A 17,166-nucleotide genomic window follows, 5' to 3' on the forward strand; every position below is an offset into this window, starting at 1 on the left:
CCAAGAATTTCAGTTGTCAGTGATGAAGTAATGGCTAAGCACAGGTATACTTGGAGATTCACATGTCAATTCTTGCAAGTCAAAAAGCTTGTGATTGATTCTGCTGGTTGAGTTTCTTTGGTACTCTTCTTTGTTTCTAGAAGCAGACACTGTTGCAGTGTATCAACTTGATCTAAACTTATACAGTTGCTGATATTCAGGAGCATACTTCTTGCTCATACAGGAGGTCTTTCCCCGTCATGGTAGGAGACATGTGAAGTGTGCTTATAATAATCTTACGTCTGTTACTATGCTTTGAGACTTAAGTGTGACCTCACTAGTTATAGAATAACCTGGTGTCATAAAATATTCCTGCAGAGAGTATAAGTGATAAAAACAGAGGGGAAGAAACAAGCCACAATCACTTTGGCAGAACATAGAATCATAGAATGGTTTGGGTTCGAATCGACTGTAAAGATCATCTTGTTCCAAATGCACTGCCCTGGGCAGGGACACCTTTCACGCACCAGATTGCTTAGGGCCCCATCCAATCTCTCCGTGAACACTTCGAGGAATGGGGGATCCACAGATTCTCTGGGCAACCTGTTTCAGTGTCTTACCACCCTTTGTAAAGAATTTCTTCCTAATATCTAATCTGAACCAGTTCTCTTTCAGGTTTGAAGCCATTGCCTCTTATTCTGTTACTACATGCCCTTATTAAAGATTTCTCTCCATCTAGTAGGCTCCCTTTGGGAACTAGAAGTTTGCAATTAGGTGATCCTTAAGCCTTTTCTTCTCCAGGCTGAAAAAATCTTGATTTTCTTGTAGGAGAGAAGCTCCATCTCCATCCCTCTAGTCATGCTTTTGGTCTCCTCTGGACTCACTCCAACAGTTCCATGTACTTCCTGCGCTGAGAATGCAGCACTGCAGTGGGGTCTCAGCAGAGCAGAGGGGCAGAATCCCCTCCCTGCCCTGCTGCCCACACTGCTCTGGATGCAGCCCAGGACACGTTGTGGCTCTCTGGGCTGTGAGTGCCCATGGCTGGGTCAGGTCCAGCCTCGCACCCACCAGCACCCCAAGCCCTTCTCAGCAGGGTTGCTGCGATCTGTTCATCCCCAGCCTGTGTTTGTATCAGGGGATTGCTGTGACCCAGGTGCTGCACCTTACACTTCATCTTATTAAACCTCATGAGATTCCCATGGACACACTTCTCCAGCCTGTCCAGGTCCCTCTGGACTTCCCATCCTTCAGGTGTGTTAACAGCACTGCTCAGCCTGGTGTCATCTGCAAACTTGCTGAGAGTACACTCAATTCTATTCTCATTAATGAAGATTAATTAAATCTTTTGAGCCATTGACCATTACCCTCTGCATGCCACCATCCAATCACTTTCTCAACCATTCAATAGTCTAATTTTTTATACATTTATTCTGAAAATTAGATGACTATGCAGTTATCAGTTTGTTTGGCTGACCGTTTAGTTCATGTTCATCAAAGCTGACTAGACCAACTGACAGATTATTTAGGGGTGGAAGGGACCTCTGGAGGTCATTTAGTCCAACCCACATCCACCAAGGTAGGCCAACTTCAAACAGGTCAGTAGGAACATGTCTAGATGGGTTTTGAATGCCTATGAAGAGACTTGTCTTACTGTTGTAGAGGGATAGGTAGTTTGGGCGTGTGTGTGTGTCCCTGTTGTTAGAGAAGGCAGCTTGTTACTCAAGGCCTAACCTTGTTAAGTCTTTGTTTCTGTGTATGTTAAATATAACCGTTCCTGGACAGATTCCTTTTTTTCCCCTAATTATTTTAAGTTGAGGGTTCTTTTACCTTTCATGTCAATAGGGAGGACTTACTTGTGGATTAATTATATAACTTAATCTGCAATCACGACTGAAGAATAGATTGCAAAGACTAGACCCAAGACATTTACATTTAGATATTGTAGATAATTCAGGTTGTTCAGATTTACATCTTTACTGAATTAACTTCAAATTTTAAACTGCCATATCCCAAAATATTTTTCTGTCAGCCTGCACAGGACCTGTCCTAAGAGAGCAGGAACAAAGACAGGAGATCAAAGCTTTCATCTGCATGCTGCTTACATACTTTTGGTCTACCAGGAGCAAAAAATTTTTTCCACCAGGAGAAAATATTTTTTCTTCAGTGCATTAGCTTTCCGAAGATTTCCTTTTACCACAGGATTCTAGGAAATACACTGTAATCTCTGCCACAGCCTGTACAATCCAGTTGGAACTGGAGAAGTTATGTGTCTCCAATAACATCCAATTTATTCATTATTTCAGAATTGGTCTCTTTTGCAGATGTACTGCTGAACTTTTTAACCATTTTGCAACCAAGAAAAATCACTTGGGAGGGCCTTAATCTTAAATGTGGCCTGGAGTAGTGATCAGAAGCAGTAGCAATGTGGATATCCCCTCCAGTGCATTTTTGCAATACTATTATTTTTATTTGTTTTGGGTTTTTTTGTACTTTGAATATAAGAATAATGCTTTAAAGTTATTAACAGTGAAAATGCTTGTAGTGTGAAAAGCCCACAAATCCTGGATTGTAGTAGGACTGCAAGAACACTTCTATGCCCTTTGTGAAAGAGTTGTCAAAAGTGTAGGCAGTTATGACATGGTGGGATGGAAAAGGGTACTTAAGCACCTTCTCAGTATGAAGAAGGCCCAGGCATATGAAGTGGTGTTGGTAGTCACCTGGACAATCACAGCTACTGGAGATTTCTGCTTTAGGCCTTGCATTCCTTTAATAGTTACAGCATGAAAATCTTCAGTATGGTTTTGTGTGCTGTGTGTTGAACTGATTTGAAAATGGGCAGCTGAGTAAGATTCTTTCCTTTACCTGTTGATCAGACAGCTGTGTCAGCTTCAACTCAAAACTATGAATTCTCCTGTTTACAGGTCCCACCTGTGGGTACAGTAGTTATCAGCAGTAAGGAAAGTTAATTTTTTTTTTTACAAGATTTTAAGTTCATGGAAGAAGAACTGGTTCATTGACTGTCAGTTTCTATTCATAACAGTCCCCTGCCATTTAGAGTTGTTTTGAAAAAGCAGAGGGGATGGAGAAAGAAATATGGGTTCCATTTCGTCTATCCTGAGACCATTTGAATGTTAGAGAAAACTGTTAGTGAGAAACTGGAGAGGTGCTCCTTTTTTTTTTTCTGTTCCTTCTTCCCCCCTTTTTCTTGTTGTATGGATATTGTCCACAAGCTGATGAAACCTGTTCTGTTTGAAAAAAATTATTAAACATCAATTGGTGTTGAAAATAACACCTGTTCTTGAGAAAAAGGGGTAGATAACTTTTTTGTTGCTATAACAGTATGGAAAGGTGTCAGTTTTTTAGACGTGCATGTTTTTCAATCGTGCATGTTTTTCTCCCACTGCAGTGTGAAGTAAAGTGTAGCTAATAATAATTTTGCTATCTCAAAGCAATGCATTATAGTTTCAGGTGAATCAAATCTCTGCTTCAAAGATTCTCTAAGTCATTAAGGGTATTTAACTGAGCAAAGCAGCAGTACTCCTTCTTGTATTTCTTAGTGCACAACTTGTCATTTTTTGAGTTTCTTAGCTTAGTTGTAGGTAGGTGACATCAGTCTGTAGAGATGTCTGTTCCTAGTTTTAAGCCTTCCAGTGATTTTTAATTAGTGAAATTATGGTTGCAGTTGGCTTGAGGAGTTTGTGTTTTCATATACTCAAGACAGGTTTTTATTTATCAGTAAGATACGGCTTCCCTCTTCTGGTCTGCACAATTATTGTCTATAAAAAGAAGATTTAAAAACTACTTAGGTAACTTAAGGTAGAGTTTTACAAGTACACATTTCTTTTGACAGCTTGAAGATGGACACACTTTATTTGACTACAATGTTGGACTAAATGACATAGTTCAGCTTTTGATACGTTCTGATTCTGAAGCTCCTACCACTGCATCTGTGACAGATCAGGATGGAGAAGTCAATCCCTGTGCTGTTTCCAACTGTAAGAACAAAGTCAAAAAAACAAACAGTGGATCGCCCAGTCAACCATCTACTTCATCTCGCTCGTTTCTCATTGATCCTGGTATTGGATTGTACAAGGTATGTACAAACTTCACTCCTGCGGATTTAATTTTATTTTAAGAAAAATATTATTGTTTCAAAGAGTGTATCCTCATTGCTTTCTTTTATTATTCAGTTCCCCAATTTGGCTTAAATGAAATTCACATAATTTAAACTGACTCTTGGAGAGTCATGAGCATGTCCCTTCTACCAATCTCACTTTTCAGGAGAGTTCTCAAACTTTGAGACAGTGTGTCAAAGCTTCAAAACAGATTCTTGACAAACTTAGAGTAGCTGTGAAACAAGTACTTTCTTGTGAACAAAAGAAGCTGATAAAGAAAATGTGTCAAAGTGTAGCTTTTACTCTTCTTTTTTCTTCAAGCGTTCCAAATAATTGTATAAGTACTAATGTTTCAGTGCTGCATTAGAACTAGACAAATTGTGGAAATACACAATTTCTTTAAGCTGTATGTTATGTAGTGATACCTTTTTTAATGTAGGTTTTTTAGGAATTGCATACCTAGTATTCATTTAGTTTTGTACCTTGTTGAATTTTTTAGTATTGTCATGAAGGATTACATCAGAGTACAGAAGTTTAATTTAAACAGAAAAGGGGCAGTTTCCAGATTGCTAGCTTATTGAATATTTAGTAGAATGTGTGTATATGAATATATCTATGTATATCTGCATCGATATATAGATATGTGTAGGGAATTATAGCATTTCACCTCCTCTTTGGGTGTTTCTCTTAGATAAGACTTAGCCATAACAGTAATTATTTTGCTAGAAAATGTCCACAATTACAGAGAAGGAAAAGGAAGTTGAGATTACCATGAATGCAACTTGCTACAGTGCTTAAGTCTTTGAAGAATTAACAAATGTGGCTGAGAAAACCATGAGTTGGGCCACTCTGGCTGATCTTGCACCTGGCTCAAGCAAGGTCAAAGGATGGAGCAATGTCTGCAGTGAAGCAGAGGGCTTATGACCTCTGTTTTTTCAGTGGGCTACAGAGGAACAGCTGCACCAGCCATTGGCCTCACTCCTTCACCATGCATGACAAGCCTTGCTAAAAGTCTGTTTTCTTTATGGAGATAAGGATGTGCACAAAGACTATCAGGCAGAGACATCAGAGAGCCTTTACTGCCACCTCAGCAGATGGACTATAGTGTTTATTTTACCTTTTGTATCAATTGTAAATTCTGACCAAAAGTTATTAAGATCTTCACTGAGTCCAATTTGCATAGTAATTTTCACACACCTAGGAATGTAGATGAAAAAAGAACATGTCTGTGTAAGACCACAGTCACCACAACCCACCTGCAACATGAAATTGTTCCTTTTGGGTAGGACCAAAAATTATAATATAGAAGGGGTATTTTTGGGACAAAAGACAGAGGGGGAAAACACCTCTTCTCGCTTGGTATAGGCTGACAGTGTCTCTCCGCCTTCCCTGAAGGGGCACATTTAGGTGGGCTTTGTACCTCCCAGTTGCATTGGAGCAGACCCAGGATTATTTATTCACACACATATGAATATTTATTAATGCTTGGGAATAGTTATTATTATAGCTTAATTATATATTATATATAATTTTTATATACATATATGCATACATATACACACATATATTTAAAAAATTATAAAAACATCTATTAGTATATATGAGTACTAACATATAGGTGTTTATAGTGGTAACAGATCTCTTTTACTGTTACCTTCTGTCATGACACATATTAAGACACTGTGGTTATTGCTTGCTGGCAATCCTGAACCTGCCTCCTGTTGCTTCAATGAACTGCACTATTGATGAATCTGGATTGTGCATGTTAATGAACACAACCAGACATAGTGCTGAATTAATCAGGAGTCAAGTCCAGTGGCACCCAGCCCTCTGGGAACACCAGGGGGTTCATTCTCTGCCAAATTTCTGTAGCCTTAATGCAACAGAGGCTGCCACACATATACAAGGTAATTTCAGTTAGACTTCTGTTTGTTCTCTGAGGAATCAGGAAGTCACAAAATCAGTAGCGTAAGTATAGGGACTCAAGCTTGTGTGCTTCCTTTTTTTAATATCCATTTATTCAATGGGAAGAGCTGCAGCTCTTCAGTTCTTAATCTTTACAATTAATCAAGGAGTGTAAAAGGTAATATGAGAAAGGATGGGGAGATGGGAGAACACAGCAGATAGACTGATCTGAGGAAAAGAGTACTAAAATCTTTATTTTTCAAGAATGGTACATTTCAATGTGTTAAATATCAAGCAGTCTCTTAGCTGCTTTGTTCAGGATTAAATCAGAAAATATAACAGAGAATGGTGATATCAGCAAGCATACTCAGGGAAACCTATTTTGTCAAGTCAGCTGAAATTTTTGTGATGTCTCATTCCAGAGAGCTAACACTTTCTCCTTCAGTACTTGTGAAATATTACTTTTTCAGTCAAAAATGTGTTTTCAATATATCTAGAGAAAATTAAGGGTATAGTCATTTCACTGTTTGCTATTTATAGATAACAGTATGAATGGATACAAAGGATTTCTAATTACAGTATTTGAAAACTTTGAGGAATGTATTTTTACCCAGAATTGTAGTTCAAAGGTTGCAAACTTACTTAATACAAGTCAGTAAAAAAGGCCTAGAGCCTAGTAAACTAAAGGTACATTAGGTGGTTAAATAGGTGGATGTATTTAGTGATTTATGTATTTCATTGTCTAACAATGAGTAGTTTACTTACTCGAAGAAATGTTTTGTTATAATTTACTCTCTCTGAGCAAAGTCCTGTGTCTCATTGGATCTTCATCCAGAGCTAGACTCAACAAGGTACCTATTACTTAGTCCATACTGTGGGTAGTCCAAACCTCTGTGCCCTGCTCTCTCTTTCTGATTTCAGCTACCAGAAGGAAAGTCAGTTGGTATGGAACCTGCAATTCAAAAAATTGTAAAAAAATAATGGTAGAGCTGGTATTGGAACTAAAAGTTAATAATAAATTATTGTTATATGGTTACAATAGTGATTTAAACAGAGTTTCTCTGTGTGGTCATTGTATATTATATAAATCAGAATATTTTCGCTTTTTTTATCGCTCAGTTGTACCTGACATCTGATACAGTTCTGTGGACTCTGAAGGACTAGCAGTGGATGGATTTATGTGCAACTCTTGTTCCTTGTTACTTAGAATTGTTAGTGGTATCTGGTCTAAGAACTGGGAGACCATCCCAAGATGGACTTGACATGAGTGAACAACACTACCTTGGCTAAGCAATGGCCAAAAAGAGGAATAACAGGATGAGTTCCAAGAAAGCAATTGTAGTAACAGTGACTTGGGCATGCAGGAATGATGTTAGAAAAAACAAAGCTCTTTCAGAAGCAAATGTTTCGTTTTGTGATTCTAATGTGGTCAATTTTTCTTTCAAAAACTCTGACTGCAGTAAAAACATTTTAGCCAAGAACACTAGCTTGGACTAAAACCCATGCAAATGGAATCTATAATTAAAATCAGTGGTTTTTAATACTATTCACAAATAGCTAATAAAACAGTTCTTAAACCAAACTCCACTTGCACAAAATAATTGTATTATGCTCCTCAAGAGTCTTAGGTAATAATTATTTGCCCTTACTCTGCAAGCGTAGGAAGCTTGTTGTGTAATTATTCACATCTAATTACATATGCATGTATTATAAAGGAATGATTAAGGGAGTTTACATTGATGTATTGTTTTATTATTATTTTTCCATTTTTTGTTGTTCTGGATCCGGATATGACAGATTTTAACTTTGCTAACACGGCTTCTTTGGCATTTGCATGACTGGTTGCATGAAGTAGCAGCAGATGGGGAATCCTTAATCGTGTGTATCTCATTCAGCTGTATTTTGGAGAAGAGGAAGTAAAGCACCACTGAACTGTGACTAATTCAAACATGTAAGATTGCATAGGGATGCCTTAATGAAGGTTCCTTTCTGAAGTGTCAGAATTCACTGTTTATATTTAAAATAGATTGATAGATTTAAACTAAGTCTGTCCTTCTCTGATTTGTTTATCATGTGGCTGAAATTGTCATCCTGGTAATAAGCTGTACTTTGAATACTGTAAATTCTAAGAAAGTAAAAATAAAAATACACGTTGGTATTTTACATATGCAGAAGAACAAAACATTAGGTTTGGGAAGTTATCTGAAGAAGAGGAATGGCAAGAGTAAACCAGGAATTTCTTTAATGGGATAAACTTGTAAGCTCAAACTGCTGTCAGTTGTGCTTTCAGATACTGAAGGATTGCTTCACTCTAAATACTAAAACTTATTGAATTTTACTCCTGTGAAAATATAATAAGATTATTCATATCTTAGAAATTAGCCTTTGGAGTGTGTGAGAGTAAGTATCTGTATGACACAATGCTGGTACCTGACAAAGACTGTAGCTTAAACCATATTTGTATTTATGTATATGCATATCTGCATGTGCCTCATATTGATAATTAAGGATTTTTAATCTGCAGTAATTCTGTTGTAATAATTTTTTTATAGTTGGTGTGCTGTTGAAGTGTTTTTAAAATATTTTCTTTCAGTGTTCTCCATGTTATTAAAGGAACATCTGTTTATTATCTGAAGACTTGAGAAAATGCAACAAGATTTAAAATAGTAAAATGGTTTGGTTGCTTAATACCAGTAGTAATACTGTGAGTACAGAAGGGAGAAATTCTAGAGATGAGTTCAATTTCTTACAGTCATAACATTCTGGCTGACTCTGGTGGCAACCTAGTTAGATTTTTTCCTATCTATCCTTGAGTCTTTAATGATTAAAAAAGTCTTGCAAGACAGAAAGGTAGAAAGTTAAATAATAATTCCAGGTTGAAGGGTCAGGGAGGTCTGTAAACTCTTTGGTTTTGAGCTAGTGTTTTAATACTGTGCGTGCTTCTCGTAGCCATAAAGAATGGTGGGTGAAACAAGAGGAAAGAACAATGGAAGAGATCAGGCAAATTTTCAGATTTGAAGGGGGAAAAAAAAGTTAGCATTGTTTTTTAAAATGACATACAATTTATATTTACACTAGATTTTAATTAAGGAAGAATAATTAAATACTAGAAGTTCAAATAAAAGTATTTATGACTGCATGTTACTTGAACTTGCAACTAGTTATTATAGTTGATTGTTTTACTGATAACAAAGTTAAGCAGTAGCACAATAAGTTCTCTGATTTATTTTTTTCTTAATTGGTGTTTTATAAAATAAGCATAAACTCATTATTGAATTTTTCTTTTAGATAAATGAATTGGTGGATGCCCGTGATATCAACATTGGAGCCTGGTTTGAAGCTCATATAGAAAATGTTACCCGAGCAACAAAGGGACATAAGAATGGTAAAGCTCAAGGGAAGAGTGGTAGCACTTACAAAAGGACTAATGGAAACTTAAATCAAGATCATTCTAGAGAAAATGCAAATAGTTTGGACAGTACACCTTCCACATCTTATTCAGACTGTATGGACACTGATGAAGAAGCTATTTATCATATCAAGTATGATGAGTAAGTGCTCCTGATACTATTTTGAGGACATCACATATTGTTATTTGGTTTCTGTAAACCGAGAATTTCTTGAAGAAGCTTGGAATCAAAGAAAGCAAGTTCAATATTGCAACCAAGAAAAAAAATACTAAAAAATTTATAAAACTTTTCAGTTGGATATACCAAATCCATAGGCAGCAACGATGTCTTTCATGCCTTAATATTTGTAAAGTATTATTATCTTCTACTTACAAGAATATCCTTTCTATATAAGAACGTACACCCTTTATATATAAGAAAAAGAACAATATAACCAAATTTTTACAGTTGGTTTTTCTAACTAAGGTTTTTAAAATTTCCAAGTAAGGTTTTTTAAAATTTTTTTTAAAAATTATTTCCGTTGTACATGGAATTCCCCTAAATAGAGCTGAAGGAGAGCTCCCATTAAAGCAAATTTGTGTTACTTAATTTGCATTTATTTTATTCCAAATAGAGTAATTGTGTGGAAAATTTCAGATTTGCACTTATAGTAGAGATTTGTTATTCAGAACTTTGTGACTGAGGGCTTAAAACTGATCCTGAACTGGAGAAGAGGGCCTTAAGGGTAGAGTTTTTTCAAGTTAGTTTAGGGTTTTTTTGTCCCTTCTCTAGTCATAACAAATTCTAGATCCTGCAATGTGTGGGTGGGAAACCTTGAGTTTGAAAGGATTTTGTATTTATGAGCAGGCTTTGCACTGCTTTATTTGCTTGGGAAATTGTTCTAAAATTTTTTTGGTAATAATGTGTTAAAGCAGTAAGTTAAACTTCAAAACAAATAAAATTTTTAATGAGTTGAGTATTTGATACTGAGATTAGTAAAAATACTGTAGTCTGTGAAATGTAAGATTGAGATAGAAGGATGCAAAGTATATTAAATATTAACTAAATGTAGATTTCCACAACACTTTTTTACAGTAGCTATTTTTTACTCTACATATTTTAGTACATAACTGTGCATCTGAGTTACAGAGAGCACTTTTTGTTCGTTGCACTAGTACTAGATACAACTTAATGCACTTTTTTGACTCTATGCTAAGTTTGGATTCCATATCTGCAACTCAAAGCATTTTACTTAAAATGTTAGAGAATTAAAAATTTGAAAATTACATAGTAAACTATTATTATCAAAATGAAAATATTTTTCCGTGCAATTACTGTCTTTGTGGTGTGATTTCAAAGACCTGCCTTTAATATGATCTGATTTTACATTACTGTGGATATCTGTAAGTTAGCAATTGGCATACATTTCTGAGAAAGTGTTTGCAACTGTTGCTGTGAAATTATGGGGTTTTTTAAAATTTTTTTTTAGATGCATTATTTTTTATGAGTTGGAAGTACAGAAGTAGAAAAAGTTTCACAACAGTTCTGATTTTTCTTTTGTATAGTCTCACTAAACTAAAAGATTGACCTCTATTTATGTGTGCTTCCCTTTCAGCAAGTGAAGACTGTCTTTTTACTCCTACAAGGTGCTTATGTATAGCAGCTCTATACACTTAGCCAACAAAATTAAGTAAGGCACAGAAGCATAATGTGGCAAGATGGTCACAGTTAAACTGATCAGTCTTAAGATTTTGGAAGTTAGAACTTTTGGAAAGAAAAATTATTGGAAAGTCCAACTTGTACATTTATGAGTGAAAGTTCTTGATGGATGTTCCTGATACAATTCTTTTGGGTACTCACCTTTTTTCTTTTAGTGTTACCCAACATGCATGTTCCTATTGTAACTACATTTGTGCTTCTACCACTTTGTTTTCATACATTAGTGTTTTCCTCTGATGTCTGTAGACACCACTTGTATTCTGCCACCTCTTTGCTTGATGTGGATAAGTAGGAAGATCATGGTGTGCTTTGACACACAGTTGTTCTCTGCTACAGAAACATATTAATTTATCTCTTCACTCCTGTTCTTCAAGCTTCATATCTTACTGTGAGTACTATGCCCTCCACGGTTACTTGCACGTGGGTGTTTTGTTTTTCAGGTTTGGATTAAGCATTTTACTGCCAGATGTACTTGGCATTTTCTAGTCTGTCCTTGTGGTGCTGTTTTGGAGAAGCTTTTTTCCTTTTTATCTCTGATAGATGGTGGCTGTCATGGGTGACATAGTTTTAGCTCCATCTTTCCTCCAACAGGTGTTCTTACATGACACAAACACAATCTCCATTATCTGAAATAGAGTAAAAATTACTTACAAATGAAAGACATAAGCCTCATGCCAGTAAAGCCATCAAAATTACTTTAATACATTCGAATAACTATCTAGCAGAGGTGGGCACAAGTGCACAACTTCTCAAATCATAACTGATGCTTTTCTGTCTGTTACATCCTTCCAATTTGAAAAAAAAAAAATCACCACAAAGATTACAGTTGAGGGATAGGTCACCTGTAATGCATTGAATTGATCTACTTTACCCCCGATCAGTACATTCTCCTATAGCAGTTTTTCTTAAGGGGTGAAGCAGTACTTGTCATTTTCTTAAATAAGAAAGCTGGCTTTAGCAAGGGTGCTGCTAGATTTACATATCACAAGTCCTGTACAGAACCTAAATGCTTTAATATGCAGTTTTAGGTTTCATAAAAATGTTCCTCCTCGGAGGGGTTCAGTGTTCATTTGTTCCTCTTTCTGTTTCTTGTTTAAGTAGTGTAGTTACAGTGAATGTAAAAGGAAAAAATATGAGAGAGCTCTTTTTGCAAAGAGTATAGGTAAGGGAAATTGCCCTTTCTGGGCAAGAATTAATTATAATAATCTCAAAGGGGTAACTACCTTTTGACTAAACAGAGCTTTCCTACCAGCTGTGACTGCCACAGATAGGAGGTACTACATATTCCTCTGTGATTTTGTGGATAACAGCACTGGTGAGTTGTTTCTGTAGTGGTTTTCTCCCACCTCTTCCACCACCATGCCCAACCCCAGCTATATGTCTAGTGTTTAACTAAATTGCTGCAATAATTATAAGGCCCACTTATTTCTGCAGAGAGAAAACCTAGGGCCATTGGGAGGAAAAGAACTCAGTTTCAGATTGCACTTATCAAGAATTTTGACTCCAGTTCAAAGATTTATACTTGTTTGAGAGCCCTAATTTCATCAGTGAGGAAGAGACCAAAATACAAGTTTTATTACCAGTGCTGGCCTTCAGGCAGTATCAAATTTCTTGGCATCCCTTTGTGGCTTTGTGACTTCTGCATGATAGTCCATCTTCTGCTTTCAGTTTCTGAATGCAGGTTTTTCCCTGATGTCAGCAGTTTGAAGGTGTGTTCCTGTTTTTGTCAGTGTATCTTCCTCCCCTTAGAGTTTTTCCCTGTATTTCCATTTCATGTTTGCATTTGTGGGCATCACAAGGAGCCATTAAACACTTTGAAGTCAAGGATGTGCTATCAGGTTTCATACAAAACTATCATACATTTCTTTCTTCTGCTCCCAGCAACTGATTTTAAATACAGAAGAAGTTAACTAGCCTTGAACATAAAAAAGCTGAATCCTGATTTAAAAGGACTTGTGAGGAAGCCAGCACATGCTGATGTCCTAAAGTTATCTGGGATAACTGTAGGTGATCTCTGTCACAGCTTGCTTAAGAATCACTTCTGAATCAGAACAGGATGTTTCAGTAGCAGAGTGGCACCCTAAGGACATGCCTACAATGCTGTGTTATATCAGCATTTGCCCTTTCCTCTTACTTTATTGTATTTCATATTTGTTACTGGTGTAGCACTGGTTATCGTGTACTTGGTTTCAGACAGACAGTTCTCATTCTGCAAGTATTGGCTTCTTGATCATTAGCTCCCCAAAGCAGCAGGAAGACTTAGGGTTTACCCTAAGTATTTGGATTACAATCAAGTAATGTCTTGTCCTTTCTTTTCTTGTTTCAGTCATTTGTAATAAAGTCTTTCCGTTTAAGAAGGCGCTCAGCAGAAGCCACAGGGAGGCTGGATGTTTCTGCAGAATGAAAAATTTCAGAAAGTTCAGACAACTTATATGCAAATAGAGATTAAGTATGACTCAAGTGTAGGTAACTTCTTACAAGGCCATTGTTCTGGCTGATGATATTCCCCTCAGGTTTTTTAACAATCAGAGAATTTTATTTTAAACCATGAGGTAATATCTGCATCATCTGCCACATAAAGTATGCTGTAGTTATTTTTTCCAGGGAACGAATTGCTTCATGCTTAATGTGAGCTGTGGAGTAATGTCCTCAGATTTTAAAGATGTACATACACACAAACATTAAGAAAATTAGAATTTCACTGTCTTGCCACAAAGGTCAAAAAAAGTGTAGTCATCCTGTGTGGCTGTTAAAGCAATATGCAAGACACAGTCATGGCTGGAGAGCACAGGCTATACTGAGACAATGAGGAGAAAACTTCTAAGAACTGCCTGGTCAAAAAAACCCACTTTCTAGTTGAAAGTGTAATCCACAGCTGAAGAGATTATCAAGAGAATAATAGTAGTAAACTTGCTATTATTTTCTCAATGAATGGTTTGAAGATTCGACTTGCTTAATGGGTCCATTTTTTGAATGTTTTAATATGAAATTTTCACATACAGGTAATAGGCTGGGATTTAATCTGAGAATTCACACAGATCACATTACTGATAAATTGATTTTTGGACACCAAAAGACATTATGAGCTATTCTCAGATGAGATAGCCACTACTTCTTTCTTATACTTTGCTTTCCAGCTGTGTACGTCTGATAGTGAAGTTGCATTGAATTTTGTGGTTATATGACTGTACAATGAAGGGCTCATTTCCTAATATATCTAAAAACTAGTGTTTACTAGGTGAATGTTACTGGGTTTTTCATTCATCAGTCAAATAAATTAATCCTATATCCAGTGGTGCCTCATATAGGAAAGATTCCCCGCTTCTGCTTTGTGCAGCATTAGTGATAGTGCATGATGCAAACTGCTCTGTTTTGTCTTCTGTGAAGAAATGTCAAAATACATTCCTTTACATGCAATGTGTTTCACAATTAACTCTTGTAAATGTTTAGCTGAGTTATCTGACTTTTTTCTTTATATACATCAAACACAGGAAAGAGTGCAAATCAGGATACATGCTATCAGATTCCCGATTCTAGTTTAAGACACTGAAGCGAAGAAAGGGATTTTTTTTGAAAGACATGAAGTTAATGGCTAGAAACATGACAAAGTTATGGGAGCTGTAGACTGTAGTTTTTTTATAGCACTTATATCCTTTTGTTTATGTTGGAGAGTTTAGAATTTCAGAAGAAAAAGAGGGATGAAAGCTATATCATCCGCTAAGTAGAATGTTAAGACAATCTGTTCATAGGGGTACCACATTTTTTCTGACCTTATGTCAGTCACAAACCCTTTTTATAATTGGTCTGAGTGACTACTTGGAGCACCTCTCCTAGCAATGTAATTTTGTTTTCCAGTTCCAAGTTTCAATGATTAGTTTGTTTACTCATTCAAAATTTTTACCTCATATAGATTATTATATGATGCTAAAGTAATTAAAGAGCTGATGTGTCAGATGTCTTTTTCCATATATCCTCACTAGAAAGCATGCCACCAGAATCATTCACACTTGAAAGTATTTTATGGGAGTAGCCACACTGCTGCTCCTCATTTCGAGGAGTTATTCCTTATAAGGTTATTTGTCCCATTTGCAAAGGGTTTCTGACTGCTTATTCTGTGTTTTATAATGTCTGAGTATGTATTGTAGTCAGGATTTTGGCAACAGGCATTAACTGCAAGTCTCTGATTTCTACCTTGTAGGCACCTTGTGCAAACTAAATAGGAAGAAGTTTGAGGAGACAATCTAGGTGTTTCTTATGTCTCTTTAGAAAGGCTTTGAGCTAAGGGAGGGAAGCTTTGCTGTCCTAGTAGGTGTTTGAGAGAACAACTAAAATAATAACAGTTACAGGGTTTTTTATGTTTAAAACTGATTCTTAGCTGAAAAGAATGGTGTAAACAGTGAGAATAAGATTGAATTTTACCACTTATTCATTTATCTTGAATTAGCTGTGAGTGTTCTCCTTGCATTTATGAGGAAAGTTTTTTGAAAAAATGCATGACTTGTCTGCTATCCAGGGAAGTAAACCTGTTTTTCACAATATTCACATTACTTAAACTTGTAATACAAAATTATTGTATTAAAAATTGAATGTTCTGTGTATTTCTTACACTTCTGAACTTCTGTTTTGATACTCTTATTTCCAGGTTGTCTCCTTTCAGAGTATTCATGTTGTCCACACAGCTCAGTTGTGTAAGACTAAAAGTTACTTTTTCTGGAAACTCAGAATTAAAGTAATTAGAAAACTAAGATGGTTCTCTTCAGGCTATTAATATGGTTTCTCAGTGTTTAAGCTGCTTAATTCTGAAATCATCAGTTGTTAGGTACAGTTCTCAAAATCTTGTTTATGTTCCATGTGACTGATTTTTATCTTTATTGATATTCAGTATCCCTTCCAGTCTGTCTTTTGAAATGTATTACTTGTTTTTCTTGTACTAACAAATTATCAGACCTACTGCTTTTTTGGAAGTGCACAGCTTGACTGTCCCAGTGATTGATTTTTTTTTGTTTCCATTGTGGCTTACAGTGTAGTGCTTTTTGAAACACTGTGTTGGCTTTCTCAAACAGTACAGCAAAACTGAGCTCATTATTTTCTCAGGTTAGAAGGGAGTGGGGTGGTAACAACCTAGTTTTAAACCAGTTCCACCTTCTTAGTCAGATTTACGTCTTCCAAGAGCTCATTCATTTCTGTTTCTTTTTTTGTTTTTGCACTTCTATTCCTTCATTCCAGGGTTGGAATGCCTCATTTCTGAATTTTATGATTGAGAAAATAAATTATACTTTCATTTTATTAGTATTGGAAAATAATTTTTAAAATTGTGCATCTGCACTAACATTCCTCACTGTACTAGTGTGGAGAGTGGTTGGGGAAGTCTTTACTTTTGTTTTTATTTTTACAGTTCTAGTTGTTCTAGTAACAGCTGGGAAAAGTGTTATAGGGTATGTTGCAAGGTCTCAGTAAACTGAGCAGGCTTGAGTTTATTCTGACATGGAACTACTATGTGTCCTAGCATATGAGCATTTTAGGAACCACTGCCAACCATCTGGCCACAGCTAAGAAATACTGGAATTTTTACTTCATGAATAATTCTTTGCTATGGAGACTGTCTAAAAAGACAGGAAATCTCAAGAAGTCCTTGATATGCTAGTGATAGAAATGCTACAGGGAAGAATTAAATTAGAGGTAAATAGAGACATCCTATGGGCAATATTCATAAAATTCTTATGATTATGCTTGTTGGTATAGCTCCTTTTTTCAGTATTAGTTTCCAAATGTCCTAAAAACATGGAAAACCAAGAAACTGTCCACAGCTGTTTTAAATTTAAAGGTTTAATTGTGCCATATAATCTTCATTTCAACTGTACAAATTTATGCTAGTCTAATTAAAAGATTGCTGTGAAAATGTTTCTTTTCTCTTGAGTATGATCTTAGGATTTTAAAAGTAACTGAATAAATGAGAAAACACTTTCAGCATGTGTTTATGTCTCACAGTAGTCCTTTATTAAAGCTTCCCAGAATGGGCAAGAATTAATTTTCAGGTAATTCTTGAGGTTAAAGTACCA

At 36.0% G+C, this 17,166-nt stretch overlaps 1 protein-coding gene across 3 annotated transcripts in view; it reads left to right on the forward strand.

Annotated features, from left to right (window-relative positions):
* Nucleotides 1-17,166, forward strand: part of UHRF2 (ubiquitin like with PHD and ring finger domains 2) — a 79,459-nt gene that overhangs the window by 10,104 nt on the left and 52,189 nt on the right. For all 3 annotated transcript variants that reach the window (XM_084225581.1, XM_084225582.1, XM_084225583.1), the window contains exons 2-3: nucleotides 3,830-4,072; nucleotides 9,288-9,550. In XM_084225581.1, the coding sequence (XP_084081707.1) occupies nucleotides 3,830-4,072; nucleotides 9,288-9,550 (506 nt within the window). The remainder of the gene's footprint in view (nucleotides 1-3,829; nucleotides 4,073-9,287; nucleotides 9,551-17,166) is intronic.

This window comes from Fringilla coelebs (assembly GCF_963513975.1).
Source record: "Fringilla coelebs genome assembly, chromosome: Z".
Taxonomy (NCBI): Eukaryota; Metazoa; Chordata; class Aves; order Passeriformes; family Fringillidae; genus Fringilla; species Fringilla coelebs.